The sequence below is a fragment of the Pinus tabuliformis genome, chromosome X (genome assembly GCF_031772625.1).
Source record: "Pinus tabuliformis cultivar Carrire ecotype Pingquan chromosome X, CPIR1, whole genome shotgun sequence".
Taxonomy (NCBI): Eukaryota; Viridiplantae; Streptophyta; class Pinopsida; order Pinales; family Pinaceae; genus Pinus; species Pinus tabuliformis.
In genome coordinates this window covers 1,221,490,399-1,221,508,884 of record NC_142308.1, presented here as the reverse complement: position 1 = coordinate 1,221,508,884, position 18,486 = coordinate 1,221,490,399, and the positions used below count along the sequence as shown (strand labels likewise).

Here is an 18,486-nt window from a genome sequence, read left to right as displayed (position 1 = left end):
TTGATGTTGTTGATGGCGGTGATAAAAGTCTCCCAAACAAGAGAAAGGCCTCCAGGCACAATCAACACCATTTCTTTGTTGGGTACAACTTCACCAACTATTGAAAGTTGATTCCTGATTCTAGTCATGCACAGGAAGTATGCCTGAACAATCTCTCCTTTATTCATCTTGATGTCCTTCAATTGATTCTTCAAGGCAATAATTTGGTTCAAGTTACTAATTGCAAACATGCCAATTAATTTGTCATACATTTCTTTAGCTTTCTTCAAACTAGAAACATAAGTAATGAGATGATCACTAAGAGAATCAAGGATAATTTTTCTAGCTTTGATTTCACCCTTTTTATATTTGGATTTGACAACAGCACTTGCATTCTCTGGTGGATTAGCTATTGTGTCTTCAACATACTCCAGAACTTCGTGTTCTTCAAGAGTGATATCTACCCTTGCTTTCCATGGACCAAAGTTTGAAGCATCATTCAACTTCTCCTCTATCTTGAAGTAGGACGAAGCCATCTCAATTAGAAAACTTTGGTAGCAAGTGGGGTCTCCTCAGGTGATCTCTGATCTCCTTGGACTTGTCTTCACCAAGGCTCTAATACCATGTTAAAATCTGAAAGTTCTATGCAGAAATTTAAAAATTCTTTGCAGAAACTTGAAAGTTCTATGCAGAAAACTGAATGTACTTGTAAAAAATTGAATGTATTTTGCAGAAAACTGAATCGAACTGAATGTACTTTGCAGAAATTTGAATGTACTTTGTAGAAAACTAAATGTACTTTGCATAAAATTGAATGTGCTTTGCAGAAAATTGAATGTACTATGCTGTTACAATTACTTAGAATGCAGATTTCTTCTTCGCAACTTTTCAAAACAAAAATTGTAGATAGAACATAAACTTAAGGATTATATGAAGATAGCCAAGCACAAATATGAGACACTGAGAGTTAGGTCCAATGACAAAGGAAAAACCCACAAGAGGAAAACCCAAATGATTCTTCTTCTATTAGATTTCGTCAATTGTTCAGCAGAGTACAAAGAGAGAGAGAATGAGAATGGATAAAGTAACCAACATTTAATCAACTTGCAGCTGAAGTGCTCTTGCTCTTTGCTAGAAAATATCCTCCCTCTTGATTAGATCTTGTCTTACACACTTGCTTCAGGTCTTCCCTTGCTCTTACTCTTGACTTGCTCTCACACTTCTCTTGCACACACTCAACTCTAGCTCTCCTCATTCACAATGAACATGTTACACTCAACTCTCACTTTCTCTTGGTTAAATAGATGAGAAAGGAGAGTTACAAAATGAATTCATTCCTTGAGCCAATAATAGAAGAAATGGAGGAGTTACTTGAGGAGAAGTGTAACTCATCCCAAGAATAGAGAAAGAGATACACTTGTCTTGAGCAGTTGCAATTTGAATTAGGGCGAGAGAGAGTATTTGGTGAGAGTTATAAATCGAATTGAATGAGGGAGTTACAAGTGCATTTAATGAGGAGTTACACTTTTGTCATACATTGAATTAGTGACGGAGAGTTACATTCTCTAAAGTGCGAAGTTACTGTTTTATTCCAAGAGAGAGGTTCAATTTGCCAAGTAAGAGATTCTCAATTTAATTTACTTATTTCATGAGAGAATTCGTTTTTATTAATCCATTAAAGGTGAATGACTTTAGACTATTTTATAAATAATAGTATCATAATAATAATAATATTACTAGTAAGGATAAAAATATTAATTCTTGGCTTGTATAATCATGATTGATTTGATTTTAAAGTGGATTCCATATGTCGAGATCATCGTTGATCATTTAGACATGACTTCTTATTTTTGGAAAGTCGCTTCCAAATTGAGATGTGACTTACTATTTTTGTAAAGTCATATTAGAATTTTTAGAAATGAAATTTTATTATAGGTGGTTCAAACGGCACTGAAAGATATGATTCTTCTAGGAGAAATTCATTCCTGAGCTATCAAATTTTAACAAAAACTTCACCAAAGAACAATGAAGACAAAAAGATGGTGTTACATGAAAAACTAAGAAACACCAAGATGACCAAAACTGACACGATGACCTCATACCTTACCAAGATCACACAGGTGAGAAATAAGTTGGTTGAGTGGGACAGATTATTCCAGATGACTAGTTGGTCAAGATGGTATTAAGTGGATTCCCCAAGAAGTGGGATGGATTCGTGGATGGTATTATGGATAGAGAGCATCTTCCAGGTTGGGGGAGGATGTGGGATGATTACATTCAAAAGGAGATCAGGAGGATATCAGTGTCCACTATTGAGGACAAGGGATATGATGTGGTGTTTCGAGATGGACAAGTTTTTATGTATCCCAAGGGATCCTGTATCACTTCTACCAAAGTGATTGGAGTATGCCATGGGAAACTCTATAGGTTCATGTTTCAACCTACTAGAGCATTGGTATCAACCACCACCACCACTGATTTACTAATGAATCTATCCAAGAGAAATACTAGCAAAAATTTACTGAGAGATTTTACCCTCACTCCGAGCAATCTCGGCATTGTCTAACCTCTAAAAAGCTAGTTGTCCAAGTGGTCTGCTTAGGCTCTATGTCACCCTAGCACTGTCGGCCACACGCACTGCTTGAAACAACTGCCAATCTAGTCATTCTGCATGTTGTTGACTGGGAAAATGCTTCTCCAACACTCCAGAAAATATTCCCAACCTCTGGAATAGAAAGTGTCTTCCTCTTCAGCTGAATCGAACTACTCCTCTGAAGCATTTGCGCAATCCCTTCGCTACTTCCTACAAACAATCTCGATCTCCTCTTTCTGACTATCCAGAACTGGAAAACTTCCTTCGGACTCATCGCTTCTGCCCCTTTGTCTTTGCGTCCCCTCTCGGGCTCGAACTCTTCCGACAGAATGTTGTTGTTCTCTGGAAAATCAAACTGCCCAAGGAAATCAATCTCGAGTGTGTTTCTCCATCCACCCATCTACTTTTTATAATCTCAGTGTGGGACTCCAACGGCGAAGATTAAAACTTAAACAATGGCTGAGATTATTTCCTAGTTGATCCGTGTGAGTTTCTAAAGAAATCTCACCTTCCTCAATTAATTACTGTTAATTAATCATTTTCCCTAAGTTAGACTTAGGAAAAAATTAATTATTGATTAATTAACTTAATTAAGGCATCTCTAGGTGGATTTTCCTGAAATCTTTTCTAGGTTATGGAGTCCTAGTGTTTCTTAGCCTCTCTTACAATTGTCGAGACTATACACCATCTGATGCTACAAAAACTAACACTCCCTCTTAGCGAGGAATGTGTTCAAGTGTTGAATTGCTCCAACACCTTGTCTTTGCATCATCCTCCATTCATGCTACTGACACCTGGCCACTGTGATTATCTGCCACTTCCCACCAACCACTACGCAAATCTGATGTTGCATCTGTGCTGCTGCTGACACTACTATATTGCTGCCAACTCTGCATCTGCCCTACAACTCCCTCTCAACTATTGTTGTTGCTACTGCAACTACTGCAATTGAGAAGCATTTGAAATATTGAATCAACTGTGTCTCTATGCTGCATTTGTCTCCTGAGCATCTCACTGCTACTAGCCTCTGCATTGCCAACTGAAGAATCTACACTATTGTTGAGTCTGCTACTGAGCCTCCTACTCTACTGTCAACACTACTTTGTGCTCCTCAGCACCTGACTATAACTAGTCTGCAACTGTCACTCTGGAATCTGACTGCATCAACTGACATCAATCCATCTTGATATTGAACACTATAGGCCCCTGTAGTAAGGTAATGATCAATGAGGAAGACACCCCAAAGGACCCTGCCCAACCATCTACGCAACTCTAGGACTATAGCTCCATATCACCTCACCTCACTCCTAGAGGTATAGTTGCAAACATGGAAAATTCCTCCTCCAACCTAGAGGACAAATTGTCTATCTCTGTGGATGTTGTTGCCTAGTCTTGCTTCTCCTGCTTGTCCTTCTTCCTTTAAGGACACTAAGTACTATAGTGGTCAAACTTGCCACACCTGAAGCACTTGACCTTAGATAGGTCCTTCTTTTTCTTCTTCTCACCTTGTGCCTTACTAGGACCCTTTGCTGCAAGAGCCACATTCTCTTCCTCCTCACCTTTCGAACCCTTACTGCTGCTTTCGCTAATGGAGGTCTTCACAAGTGCTCACCTCATCTCCTCCTGCTCTAGGTTTCACCACATCCGGTCCCACCCTGGTAACGTATCTCGTCCCAAGATGCCTTGGACGAAGATTTCTCATTCCTCGGAGACACTGTTCAGAGCCAAACGCACAAGCTCTGTAGTTTGAGGTGCCTCTCCCACAGCTGCAAGTTGATCCCAGATTTCCTAAATTCTGGTTTCTCATCTTCTCTTTCAAGAACATCTTTCGTTGCTCAGAAGGATTTTGATATCGCTGAGTGAGAGTATCCCACATCTCCTTGGTAGTGTTCTTGCCAGATATATGTGAAACTGTATGGTCCCAGACTCCATCCAAGATCATCCACTTCGCCTTGGCCATCTCTTTCATGTACTCTTTCAATTGTTCTGCATCAGTCGATACTGCCACCACGCTCTCTGCAAAGGTCTTCAGGCCATGTTCATCTAACAAGAAGGACGTCCTAACCCTCCAGATGACGTAATTGGAAGCTCCCTCCCACCTATCTTGATCTCTAAGCCCAGTTGTGGCCATCTCTAAAACTGGAATGGAAATCTCTCACTTTCACCTGCTCGATTGTTGAATCTGCTATTCACACTCCCTTCTGGAGTGGGAAAATATGCTTGCAACCACTGTCGGCTGCAACTGGAAATATGGATTTTTGAACTAGAAACCCTCTGAGAGAAATTCCCTCTGTGTGCGCTTCGTCTTCCACCCGGCACTGATTCTGCTACTGCTACAAAACCCTCCTGCGCCCAAACAAAGAATCTACTTAGTGAAAATCTGAGCTACAGTTGCTCCCTTTGCCTGTTGGAATCACTCAATCTGGCAAGCCAAAATTTTCTGCAACCCTGCGCTAAAAAATCGAACTACCCAGCAATTCGCACTGCTTGGCTAGGCACTGCGCAGCCTTAAGAAAATTTGCCTCACTGCTTCCTCTAAACAACGAATTTTCTTCTTCCGCTTCTAACCTTCCTCGTCTGATAAAAAATGCTATGATACCATGTGAAAACTTCACTACTAAAATTCTATTGCAACAATTGGAATTAATTCTTCTAACAGTAAATTAATTTAGCAGTTTATTGATATGGCAACAACAAATTAACCACACTGCAATCTTCGCAAATAAAAATATTACGGAAGATAAATTGGAAACTGAGAAAATATTGGCACACACACATAAAAATATAACACTGTTATTTTTGGACAAAAGTCCCCGGAAAAACCCAATGTGGAAAAACCATGCAACAGTTGAGGCTTTTATTATTAAGCAGCAGTGAGAAAATTTTGAGTACAATAAAGGTTGCCAAAATGGTGAATCTATCCAAGAGAAATACTACCAAAAATTTACTAAGGGATTTTACCATCATTCCAAGCAATCCCATCACTGTCTGGCCTTCGAAAAGCTAGTCGTTCAAGTGGTCTACACAGGCTCTGTGTCACCTTAACGCTGCCTACCACATGCACTGCCGGCAACAACTGCCAATCTAGGACCCTTTGATGCAAGAGCCACATTCTCTTCCTCCTTCTCACCTTTCGAACCCTTACTACTGCTTCTGGTAATGGAGGTCTTCACAAGTGCTCACCTCATCTCCTCCTACTGTAGGTTTGACCACATCCGGTCCCATCCTAGTAATGTATCTCGTCCCAAAATGCCTTAGATGAAGATTTCTCATTCCTTAGAGATAGTGTTTAGAGCCAAACACACAAGCTCTATAATTTGAGGTGCCGCTACCACGGCTGCAAGTTGATCCTAGATTTCCTGAATTCTAGTGAGAAAGGAATCAATGCCTTCACCCTTATGCATCCTAAGGTTTCTCAGCTTCTCTTTCAGGGGCATCTTCCACTGCTTGGAAGAATTCTGCTGAGTGAGAGCATCCCACATCTCCTTGGCAATGTTCTTTCCAGATATATGTGAAACTGTATGGTCTCGAACTCCATCTAGGATCATCTGCTTCGCCCTTGGCCATCTCTTGTCTGTACTCTTTCCACTGATCTGCATTAGTCGGTACTACCACCACAGTCTCTGCAAACGTCTTCAGGCCATGTTCATCTAACAGGAAGGACATCCTAGCCTTCTGGATGACATAGTTGGAGGCTCCCTCCAACCTATCCTGATGTCTAAGCCCAGTTGTGGCCATCTCTAAAACTAGAATGGAAATCTCCCTCTTTCACCTACTCGGTTGGTGAATCTGCTATTTGCACTCCCTTTTTTGAGTGGGAAAGTCTACTTGTAACTACTGCCGACTACAACTTGAAATATGGTTTCTGAACTAAAAACCCTCTGAGAAAAATTCCCTCTATGTGTGTGCTTCATCTTCCACCCAGCACTAATTCTACTACTGCTACAGAACCCTCCTGTGCCCAAACATGGAATCTGCTTAGTAAAAATCTGAGCTATTGTTGCTTCCTTTCCCTGTTGGAATCACTCAATCTGGCAAGACAAATTTTTCTGCAACCCTGCACTAAAAAATCGAACTGCCCAGCAATTCGCCTTGCCTGGATAGGCATTGTGCAACCCTTAGAAAATTTGTCCCGTTGCTCCCTCTGAACAGCAAATTTTCTTCTTCTATTTCTGACCTTCCTCATCTGATCAAAAATGCTCTGATACCATGTGAAAAATTCACTACTAAAAGTCTATTGCAGCAACAGGAGTTAATTCTTCTAACTGTAAATTAATTTAGCAGTTTATTGTTATGGCAACAACGAATTAATCACATTGCAATCTTCACAAAAAAAATACTGCGGAAGCTAAACTTGAAACTGAGAAAACACTAGCACACACACAAAAAAATATAAAATTGTTATTTTTGGAAAAAAGCACCAAAAAAACCCAAAGTGGGAAAACCGGTGCCGCACTTGAGGGCTTTTATTATTAAGCAGCGTTGAAAAAATTCTGAGTACAATAAATGTCGCCAAACTAGAAAATCTATCCAAGAGAAATACTAGCAAAAATTTACTCGGAGATTTTACCCTCACTTCGATAATCCCAACACTATCTGACCTTTTGAAAAGTTAGCCGTCCAAGTGGTATGCCCAGGCTCTGCGTCACCCTAGCACTGTCTGCCATACGCACTACCTGAAACAACCGCCAATCTAATGCTACAAAAACTAACATATGTGAATAGTATGTCACTTTTATTGATGACTACTCTAAGAAGACGTGGATCTACTGCATGAAAACTAGGGATGAGGTCTTCAAGAGGTTCCAAGGGTGTAAAGCTCTTGTGGAGAAGCAAATAGGGGAGAAGTTCAAGGTCTTGAGGTCCGACAATGGAGACAAGTATATGTTAATTTTAAATAACAATGGTATGTTCTATGCTTAGCACAATTTACTTCAATGTTCCTTAGCAACCCAATAACAATTTGCAATTATTTCCAGTAGCAATCACATCAACCATTAATCACATTGACAGTGAATGCAGAAGACAAGCCAAGACAAGAGGACACTAGATGTGGCAGATGCCAAGGAAAAACCACAATGTGGGGAAAACCCTTTGATCAAATCTCCTTATTATTATTCAATAGTTCAGCAGAGAGAGTACAAAATTCAAATAGACTAGCCCAATACAAAGTCAAATCAACCCTGTCAAATTCTACAGTCAGACTTCAGCCCTAACCAAAAATTCAATGTTTGTCAAATCAGCAGCAAAACAGTCCAACAATTCTATTCAAATAGAAATTAGCCATGTGGTCAAACAGCCTTGCAGTCAATGCATGTCAAATTGCCCCAAACACCTTGATTTTCGTGCCAATCAATGAGGCCTCAAGAGAGCAAAATATTGCCTCCAAAAACCCAGTCAAATCAGCAGTGGTCAATGCTGGTCAATAGTCTGAAATTTTTGGTTTTGTTATAGCCTAGAAAAACAATCCTCCTAGCCGCACGTGTGGGGGAGAGAGAGAGAGAAGATGCCCAAGTTGTACGAACCAATCTGATGAAGAGAGAGAAGAATGTGTGAGTGAATGATGTCCAGATCAGGTGTGAGGTCTCTTCTATTTATACACTTTGTTGTGGGTGAAGAGACACATATTTTGGGCTTCTTGAGCCTACATTAAGTTGAGGCCGACCTTAACAATTTGCACACGAGAGAGAATAAATTCAAAATCACACTTTTGCTTGTCCGAATGAGATGATCCTTATATCAATCTTGGACCTCTCAAAAAGAGGAATCCAATGCAATAATCATCTCCATCATATGAGTTGTCTCAAGGTGAAATTTGGCCTTGGTTGCCAATTTTAACAGTATACCTCCAATGAGAAGAGGAATTTTTGTGCTAGAGTGGGCATCAAGAAGGAGTGGACAGTTCCTTACACCCCTAAACAAAATAGGGTTGGAGAGAGGAAGAACGGGGCAATAGTTGAGGCAGCAAGAGCCATGCTCCATGATCAGGCGCTACCATTCTTTCTATGGGTTGAGGTATGCAACACTACAATGCATCTGCAGAATATGAACCCACATAGGGTGTTGGGGAACAAAACTCTAGAGGAGGCTTTTTCTGGGAAGAAGCCTAATATTGGACACTTCAAGATTTTTGGTTGCCTAACATATTCACATGGCACTGAGAAGCAAAGGACAAAGTTAGGACCCACAACCAAGAAGGGCATTTTTGTGGGGCATAGTGAGACCTCGAAGGCTTATCGCATATATATCATTGTGTAGAGGAAGGTTGTTGTGAGGCGAGATGTGAGATTTGAGAGAGAGCCTTGAGGAGGTCACGAGATATGGATCAGGTAAAGCAGCGGGCTCCTAAACAAGGAAGTCCACCACAGGGTATGGAACCATCAAGTACAGGTTCACAGGGGTCTGGATGATTGCAAGCTTCATTCCGCAGGCTTCTAGGATGACAGGTCCACAAGTTACAAGGACACAGGATCCCCAAGTACAGGTTCAATGTAAACCACAAGGGCATCATCTTCGTTGATACCAATTATAAAGGATGATATACCCATCCCAATATAAGAGGCTACTTCAGGGAAGAAGAATCCTAAATGGCTTCGCAATACCTTGCAAGAAACCCAGGGGACAGTGGGAAAGCCTAAGTGGTCAGTTAAGGAGAGCAGTCCACCAGAGCGATTTGATAGCTAATTGGCTATAGTGAGTAGCATTATGGAGACCAAACCATCTAGGCATGAAGAGGTTGTAGCCCAACGGGTTTGGAGGGATGTCATGGTGGAAGAGTATGCTTCCAACATGAAGAATGATGTGCGCGAGAATATGTCGAGACCTAAGGGGAAGACAATGGAGACTTCCAAGTGGCTCTACAAGATCATACATGTTGTGGATGGCAGCATTGAGAAGTTCAAAGCTCGACTTGTGGCATGGGGGTTCTCACAAGTAAAGGGAGTTGACTATGACGAGACCTTTGCACTAGTGGCTAAATACACTTCGATTAGAGCAATTATCTCCCTTGGAGCGGAGAAGGGTTGGAAGATCCACCAAATGAATGTGAAGATCAGTTTTCTCAATGGGATCATACAAGATGAGGTATATATCGAGCAGCCACAGGGCTTTAAGGGGCATGGGAGGGCATCCCACGTATGTAGGTTGAATAAGGCCTTGTATGGGCTAAAGCAACCATCAAGGGTGTGGTATTCATGGATTAATTCCTACTTGCAGCAAGATGGCTTTTGAGAATAGTGATGCGAATATGAACCTATATTACACTATGGTTGGTGAGGATGCACTCATTCTTATATTGTATGTAGATGATTTGTTTATTTCAGGAGAGGAGAAACTCATTGAGCACTGCAAGAGAGACCTTGCTTTAGAGTTCAAGATGATTGATAAAGCGCTAATGCACTATTTCCTGGGGTTGGAGCAAGGCTGCTTGGAAGTGGGAGAGTAAGTGGGAAGTGGGAGTGGAAGTGGGAGTGGGAGAGACAATCTTCAAAAGCTTCCGAGTCCGACGCATTTTTTATATAACATATATTTTGATGCATATGTGTCAACAAAAGCAAGTAGAATGATGAAGTAGTTATAAAATGTGAAAATTTCTAATACGAAATTCTACTACAGTAACTAATTTGTTTCACCAACTTATCTCTCACAATAAGTTATTTACGAAAACCCTTCAGTAAACATTAAAATAAATTCTACTGCAGTTATCACATAATTACATAGAGAAAATAGCAGCGATATACAAGGACAAGAATTAATCACATCAACACAGTTGTTTTTGGACAATTGTCCTCGGAAAAAACCCAATGTGGGAAAACTGGTGCAGCAAATGAGGGTTTTATTAATCTTCAACAACAATCGCTTTACAAGGAATGATTTCACAGAGAAACTAAGACACTTTTGAGAGAAAACACCTGAGACAAAGTTTCTCCTCCTCCTGGAGAAGTTCTAACACCCTGGAGACCCTTCACCCACCTCTGCGTCACTTCTTCGTCTCTCGCATCAGTCTACGTCAACCTGTGTGTGGACTACGTCTCCAATGGTGCAGTTTACCTACTCTTCCCTCTAGCGTTGTCTCTCAAATGCCCTGCGTTACCTCCTCCTCAGTCACTGATTGCTGTTGATGCCCTCCTCTTCCTTCACCCTGCAACTCTCCCTCTGAAATCGAACTCCTTCTCCTTGAGGATCAATTTCCCTCGAGGTACTGAGTATTTGCCCGGTGTGTCTCCAAATGACTCTCAAGTCTTCTCTTACACTTTTCCTGTTGATGAATCAACGACTGAGATTAAGTCTCTCAATGGCTAAGATTAAAACATACTTGATACTCGTCTCTTAGAAGCTTCTCACCCATATCTTTATTAATACCCATTAATATTTTTATTTTCCTAAGTTTAGACTTAGGAACCCATTCGAGTGGAATTTCTCTAAACGATTTCTGGGTCTTGGAGATATCATGTGTTCTAGCCCCTCCACAAAATTTTGGAGCTAGAGCACATCCGATGCTACCCAAAATCATCATAAAAAGCATGTTTATTTTAGAGACGTGATGGAAGTGGTGAGAAACACTTTCCATTGTAAGTGGAAGTGGTATAAAAGGAGTACCAAGGGCAAGTGTTCCTAAGAATTGGTGTCTAGCCTAGGAAAGTGTCCTAACGTGACCCCTTTTACTTAACTTTATGCGAAATAACGTTAAAGTGAGTTTATAAAGTATAAAGTCACTTGATTTTATGAACTTAAAGTCATAAAGTACCTTTTGAGTAATTAATGAAAAGGGGACTAAAGGGGAAAGTGTCTCATGGGTTAATGAGAGATTAGATCTCCACTCTTGATTTAATTGGTTAAGATTTAATCTCAACCATTAGATCTTAGGTTTAGGTCTTTCTTCTTAATGACATAGCAACAGGGAAAAAGGAAAGAGGAGAAGGCACCATTTTGCACATTTGTTCATGAGAGTTGGAGAAGAGAAGCAAAGAAGGTAGAGAGAGTCATTAACAGCATGAGAGGGGCTAAGTATAGTAGGAGAGTATAGCAGGTACAACAAATTTGGTACAGATTCCAAGGCTGAGTACTGGAATGGAATTCAAGGACAGGATCGACACATTTACTGTTGAAGAGAGCACTAAAATTGAGGCAATCTAGGTTGCATTTATTGCTACTACTTCAACTCGATTTTCAAGGCAGTCTGGGCAGATTTCTAGGGATCTGACAGCGCAAAAATTGAGGCTATCAGAGAGTAACGAGTAGCATGAATTCTCAGAAAGCTTGGGCATGAAAATCAGGGTATTCTTATAGCTTAATTACAGCTCGTCAGTCAGAAAGCAACACAATTTTCGAGAGAAGAATTGTTGGGAAATTTGTATAGCTAGCACGGATTTCTAAGCGATTGTCAAGCATGAATTTTTGGGTGTGATTGGCACAAAAACCAAAGAGTTGTCTGACACAGTGTTTAAGGAGCAGCTACAGCGTGAAATTCTAGGAAATCCAGGCATGATTTCCTATGAGATAAGTTGATTTAACTATTGTAATAAATGTTGTAATAATTTCTTTGAAAGTAATAAAAATCTCACTCTCCTCACTGGTTTTCCCTTCGGGGTTTTTCTAGGATCTCTGTGCCATTTTTCCTTTTTATCTGCTCGCCAAACCCTGCTTTTGTTTTGTTATAATTTTTTCCTGGAAATATATTGAAAGTTTTATTTATAAAGAGGATAGGAACATAACCAACCTTGTAAATAAATGAAAATCCATGGTAAACAATACATCAGTAGTCCCAATCGAATGGGAACAAAAAAAACTGAAAATCTAGATTAATGAAATCTACAATCTTTAAAATCTGCAAAAATGTGAATGCCAGCAATTCATTTATGGAAATAATACTTTAAATATATCACTATATGTAAACAAGAAAATAAAGCAAGCGATTTCAAAATAAATAAGAAATCAATAATTGACAATATTCAGATAGAACCAATAAAAATAAGATGAATATGAAAACAAGAAAAAACAATAACAAATCTCTTTGAGAGCAGCCCATAAATAAACATTACAACTACTAAGGCTTAAAATTTAAAATAAGAATGAAGTGAACGGTGTAAAAGAGCAGACCTCTCCACTATCAGACTCCACATCCTCAGAAATACCAGCATGTTGTTCCACTACGATTCTCTTGATTTCAGAAGCGCCAGTAGACTGACTTTCAATCGGTCCACTTGGTGCCTTTGGTTTTGGGGCAAGAATATTCTCTGGAGCCCATTCTAAATATAAAGGCACGTGTCTGCACTCAAATAATATATAGTTTTCTTACTAGAACAATCTAAATGCCACCATAATTCTCAATTATCATTATAATTAAAAAGAAACAAGACCAAAATTCAAACAATAAAAGACTTAAATATTAGAATGTACAATAGCAAAAACCCATTCATTCACATAAGAAGAATTTTAGTACAGATGACTTAGCCTATGCTCCAGTTCATAATATTCTCCTCTCTTTATTCCTTGCAGTTTGTTCTATAATCGCAGTCGAATACAATTAAGCAATGCACTCTATTTTTCTTTCAAAAGATGGAATTTCCTTTTCTCAAATAGAATGCAGTATCCCCATGAAAAATAGAAAACGATATACAAGGCACAGATGGTCTTCATTTTGTTCTAATAAATTATAATATAACAAAAGAATATCATTTGATTGACAGACACGAAATGAGGGTAACATTTGTCCCGATCATCACGTGCTAGTATCATGTTGAATTTTGTTGAATACATTAGCATGAATATGCAAAGCATTGAGTGAATTTCATTGATTGCTTTGAAACTAATTACCTAGAGCCACATATCATATCAAAAATTTAAGGTTTGAACTAATCACTAGCCATATCCAAACTGCATGAATAAATCACCAGTGTTCACCAAAAATGTTTGCACATGTATAGCTAGAAATGACTCCAAAATGTAAGCCATAAAAAGCTTATGCATAAATAACTCAACATCTATGTTATACAAGTTTGTAGAACATAGGAACAGGTGTTCAGTGCTGTTACTTCCTAGATCTGCACACAAGATAAGTCCAATCTTCCAGGTACAAACCCTAGCACAACTCTTGGAAGTTTTACCCACTATCACCTCAATATAACCATCCTTCACTTTAGGCCAGCTCTCCTTTAGTCAAGAGGGATTTCCCTAAGATCAAATCACTAATCTATCTATTAGCACAGAACTGAAATCAGATTAGAGATTTGTGTGCTTAATATGGTGTGTTATCTACTAGGTTATATCGAGCAGAACCTAAAGACCCCATGGCCCAATGTACAAGGCACTCATCAAAATTTTCAGAAGTCAACAAACACCTATTGACCCTTCTCTCCTATCTCTATATTCTTCTCTCAAATTTTGCAACACTATGGGGAATTGTATTTTATGTCGCTAGTATGATGAACTGTTGTAACAGGTTTAGGCGACTTAGAACTCGATCATCAAGTGAGTACACTCTAGAGTGTTTTTTTCACTTAGCTAATTATTCTCACTTTTCAGCAGTGAATAACTAGTTGAGTTTTTCCACTCAAACACCTCCAAAGCTGATGTGTGGCTTGATGATTGGGCCTTGGGTCTTTGCTAATGCCTAGAATCGATGTATATTACCATACTAGGACATATCTAAAGCATCGCGAAATTTAATTAGGTTTTTATAGGATTTTTTAAATTATTAAAATTATCACAATACGGGATTTTTAATTAATTTCCATGTAAAATGGTAAATAAGTGAACCTCGAAGATATTGGGGGCGTATAGTACTTGAAAATCATACTCACCATCCCGAAATTCTTCTAAGGTCCACTTCAAGGGATAAAAAGTTCAATAATCCCCCCTCAAAATCCAATTTTCCCAAGTTTAGTGGCATTAAGTGTCAAAAAATTGAAAATATGAATATTGAGGCATATTAAAAATGCTCTCAAAAATCAAGTGAAATGACATGGAATTTAAACAAGTAAAAAGTCAAATGGAAGACTGACTAGGCAGCGAAATCACCGCATTAAGGTGGGACCTCAAAAGGGTCAAGTTCACTAGTAGTTGAGTGATCTGAAAATCACTCGTGAATGATCTCAATTAATTAATGAAGGTATTACAGACTCGTGTTGGGGTGTGTCTATGTTATTTTAGGCAATAGATTGATAAGATTGCGAAATACACAGACACTTTAAACAGTAAGAGAAACACAGTAAGCAAATACAGAACACAACAAATTTAATAAGGAGTTCACCCAATCCTCCTGGGCTATGTCTCCTGGTCCAGCTTCAGTGGTGGCCTTTTCTATTGTGTCTTAAAGCAGAGATTTTACAACAAGGAGCTCAATTTGAGTCTCACTTAACAGATGATGATCAGTAGAGTGGTACTTGGATCCCCCAAGCCTCTAAAGTGCACAGACTCCCCCTTACTGAATCTCGACCTCAACCAGTCTCAATGGTATGAGCCCAATTTGGTACTCAATACTAGATAAGTATACACAGAGGAGTTGCTTGAACCTCTCAAGCCTTCTCTAGAGTTCACAGACTCTCAGACTCTCTCTGTTCTGTCTGCTCGACGCTGCCTTTGCTCTGCAGGTCAGCTCGGCTTCTCTATTCTTTGCAATTCGCTTCCTTCTCTACTTCTATTCCCTTCTCTTTTGTTCTGTTTTCTGTCTCTGTGTCTGTTGTGGCTTAAAGCCAATCTGCTCCCTGACTGTTTGTTTCCTCTTCCCGGCTCTCTGGATCGCCTACCTCTATCTGTTGGAATTCCCCTGCTCTGCATCATCATCACTGTATAACGCTACACAGAGAGGTGGCTACTTGTCACCTTACGAACTGAGTGTCAGTTTTCTTTGAACGGACGTTATTTCCATTACTCCAGGATTTGCCCGCGAAATTGATTCTTCTGCAAGCTCATCGGTCATGCCGGACCTCAAATCTTTATGTGCCTCAGTCTATTTCCCCGTCGAATCCGGTCATCCATCGGGTTGATTCTCCGCCATTGATCTGGAGCCTCCAGATCCTACGGTCTCCGTCTATATTGCGCGGGTAAGTTGCTCGACCGTTACTCACGCGATGTAAGCGGTTTTCTCTCTCATCCGTTGGACACATGTCGCCCAGTGTATGGCATCACGCTGAACTCGGCCAAACCCACTTACCGCTCGAAGTGCACGCGATATCCTGGCGATTTTGGGCGCGGGACCCGCCTTCTGACAGTTTCCGCACGGTTTTCCTGTTTTCCCTGTGACTGAACGCTCGGGGCTTTCCTTCTCTGAGGGTTTTGTACTGCGATACGCGATTAGCGCTTTCCGCTAATCGCATATCAGAAACTGCCTTTGTTTCTGGATCCGGGCTTCCCATTTGCCAATTTGCGTCCATGCACGGTCTCCATGCGCCAACGGTCAGCGCACTTTGACCGAGGGTCCTCGTTGTTCCGTGCTGGCCACAATTGCCATTGTCCAGAGGTCATTTCTGATAAGCTTTGTTATTCATAAGATTTGATCTATCATAATTTGAAACAGTCATGAAAACGTTTAAGGATCCAATTCGGATCATTGAGAGGCTGGAATTGCCTTGTCAACTAGCCAAAAGCTCCTGAAATCCATGCAGATTTGGAAGGTTGAGTTAAGGTTAAACACTTCAGTGATTAGTGGAGTTTTTCTACACTCTCAACTTCACTCCAAATTCCATGTAGCAACAAATAGATAACACATCAGTTATGCTCCAGCGCTGGCAATCATCTAGGAGATCATCACAGAATCAAGGAATCATACAACAGTTAGGATCTCAGTTTGGTGGCAGATGCTGGAGTTTAAACTTCAGCCTTTTTCCCACATGGCAGCAGTCCTCCCTCACACATCAGCCATCAGTAAGATACGCACCAGCAGTCAGGATTTGCGCACAGCCAGGCAGAGGGAAATCGCAGCAGTCAAGGGACACGTGGACAGTCATCTACAGCAGTCCTCACACTTGGAAAAATTCATAGAGATCTTCACCCTCTTCCACTTGTTGCATGGTTTTTCCCAATTTTGTATAAAGAGACCCATTGGACCTCTCTCATTTCATGGTTTGAAGCTCAAAGCTTGTGGAAACGCTACTTGTATAATTCTCATACTTCGATCAATAAAAAGGCTTTGGAGGTCTAGTCTTTGGGGTTGTGGGCTTTTGGCTTGACTTTTGTGAGGTAACTTTGGTATTGATTTCAATGTTTAATATGCACTTGTGTTAATGATTTATGGTTTTTCTTTGCAATCTATTTGCTTTAGTAGCCTAGCCCATAGGGGCATTGTTGCCTAGGGGAGAGGGATCCAACTATTTGGATCTCCTCTTTGGCATTCAATCATATCCTAGGCTTCATTTAGGTTTATTTATTCTTGATTGAACAATAATCCAACTCTTGCCATCATATGAGTGAGGTCTCAAGGTGTACTGATCTTTGTTTGCAAGTGTATGGTGTTAGTTGCAGGTTATCCCACATACTCAAAGGTGGTGAAGTCTTCGGTTAGACCAACCATCTCCAAGGAGGTTGAGGACTCCCAACCCAAAGTGGACAAAGACTCTCTAAGTTGTTCAAGAGACAGATCAAAAAGGATCCTCAATACTTCCATGACTTTTACCAATCAAAAAAATTCTAAGTCAATTTTGGTTACTTGTTTTGGGCTTGTTATTGAACATTAGAGTATTGGGCTCAAGCATAATTAATTGTTCCAACATTGACTTTCTTTGCTCAAAGAGAACAAGTTTGAATGTTCGCTTTGGGAAAATTTGTAAATTAATTTTCAGTTTGCTTAAGTCTGCAAGTTTTGCAATCAGCTGCCCCTAAATCCAAGCTAGAGTTTGGTGCTCCAATTTGCATTTCCTTTTGATCAACTGATGTACTAATTCGGGACTGATTTTTGCAGAGAGCTTGGGCAGCAAAGGGGTATTCTTGACAGTCCATAGGACTGATTTTTTTTAGTCTCTTTGACCAGACTTCAGTCCCATTAAACAGAGTTTTTGGAGTTGATTTTTACCAGACTCCAACTCCCTCTTGGAGCAGAGATTCGAACCCTGTTGGACTCTCATTTCTTCTTGAGGCAGAGTTGTTTTGGCTTGCTTACAAAGAAAAAGGGGGCATCTTGTCAACCTGATCGCATACACCTTCAACCAGCAGCTTTAAAGGATTTTCACCTCTCCTCATTGTAAATCACATATAATTGAAATATGCTTTGTTAATGGGTTTCTTCAAGGAAGGTTTTAGCCTAGTAAATTTTTGTAATTTCGCTCAGCTCATTGTAGTTTTGGGTGTGAGAGTTTGTACCCATTATTGTAACAAGATTTGGAAGAGGTCTCTTGTTCCCTTCAAGGGAAGTGCTTGTAGACTCCTACATCCCTCATTCATCAAGAGGGGCCTAACCTTAATAAAATAAAATAAAAAATTAATCTTTTTTTTGGGTCCTTGGGGTATTTTCCCCTTGTCATCCATTTTCCCCAATTGGGGAAGGTGTCTTTTGCAAGATTGATTGAGTGGTTCATTGTTTGGCTGCTTTAATTTGCTTAAGTGACTTAGATTATAAATAAGTTCCCTTTCATGGTTTTATTTTCATGTTCTTTACTTAACATGCAAATTTACTCTTGCTAATTCTCGTCTCATTTCACGTGACATGCAACCTAATCTCTAGTTGATCTTGATATATTTTATGAGCTAATTGTCTTACTGCAATTGTCTCTCCTTCATTGCAATTGTCTCTCCTTTTTTGCATATTATACTTTAACTTGACTTTTACATTGCTCTTGTAACATCATTAGTTAGTTTTTCTTTTAATTGTCATTGCAAAGCATTTCTTTTCATAGCTAGTCCATAATTGCACTAATTAAAAATTATCTCCAATATAAGTTGGTTGAAGTAGTTTAAGTTAGGGATCCTCTCCCTCTTATGTC

The 18,486-nt window shown here is 39.9% G+C and overlaps 1 protein-coding gene across 1 annotated transcript in view; it reads right to left on the bottom strand.

Moving 5' to 3' along the window:
• The window catches only part of LOC149144366 (nucleotide/nucleic acid binding protein), a 235,977-nt gene that overhangs the window by 93,442 nt on the left and 124,049 nt on the right, over positions 1-18,486 (bottom strand). The window contains exon 13 of the mRNA XM_089452135.1: positions 12,671-12,839. Coding sequence (XP_089308261.1) covers positions 12,671-12,839 — 169 coding nt within the window. The remainder of the gene's footprint in view (positions 1-12,670; positions 12,840-18,486) is intronic.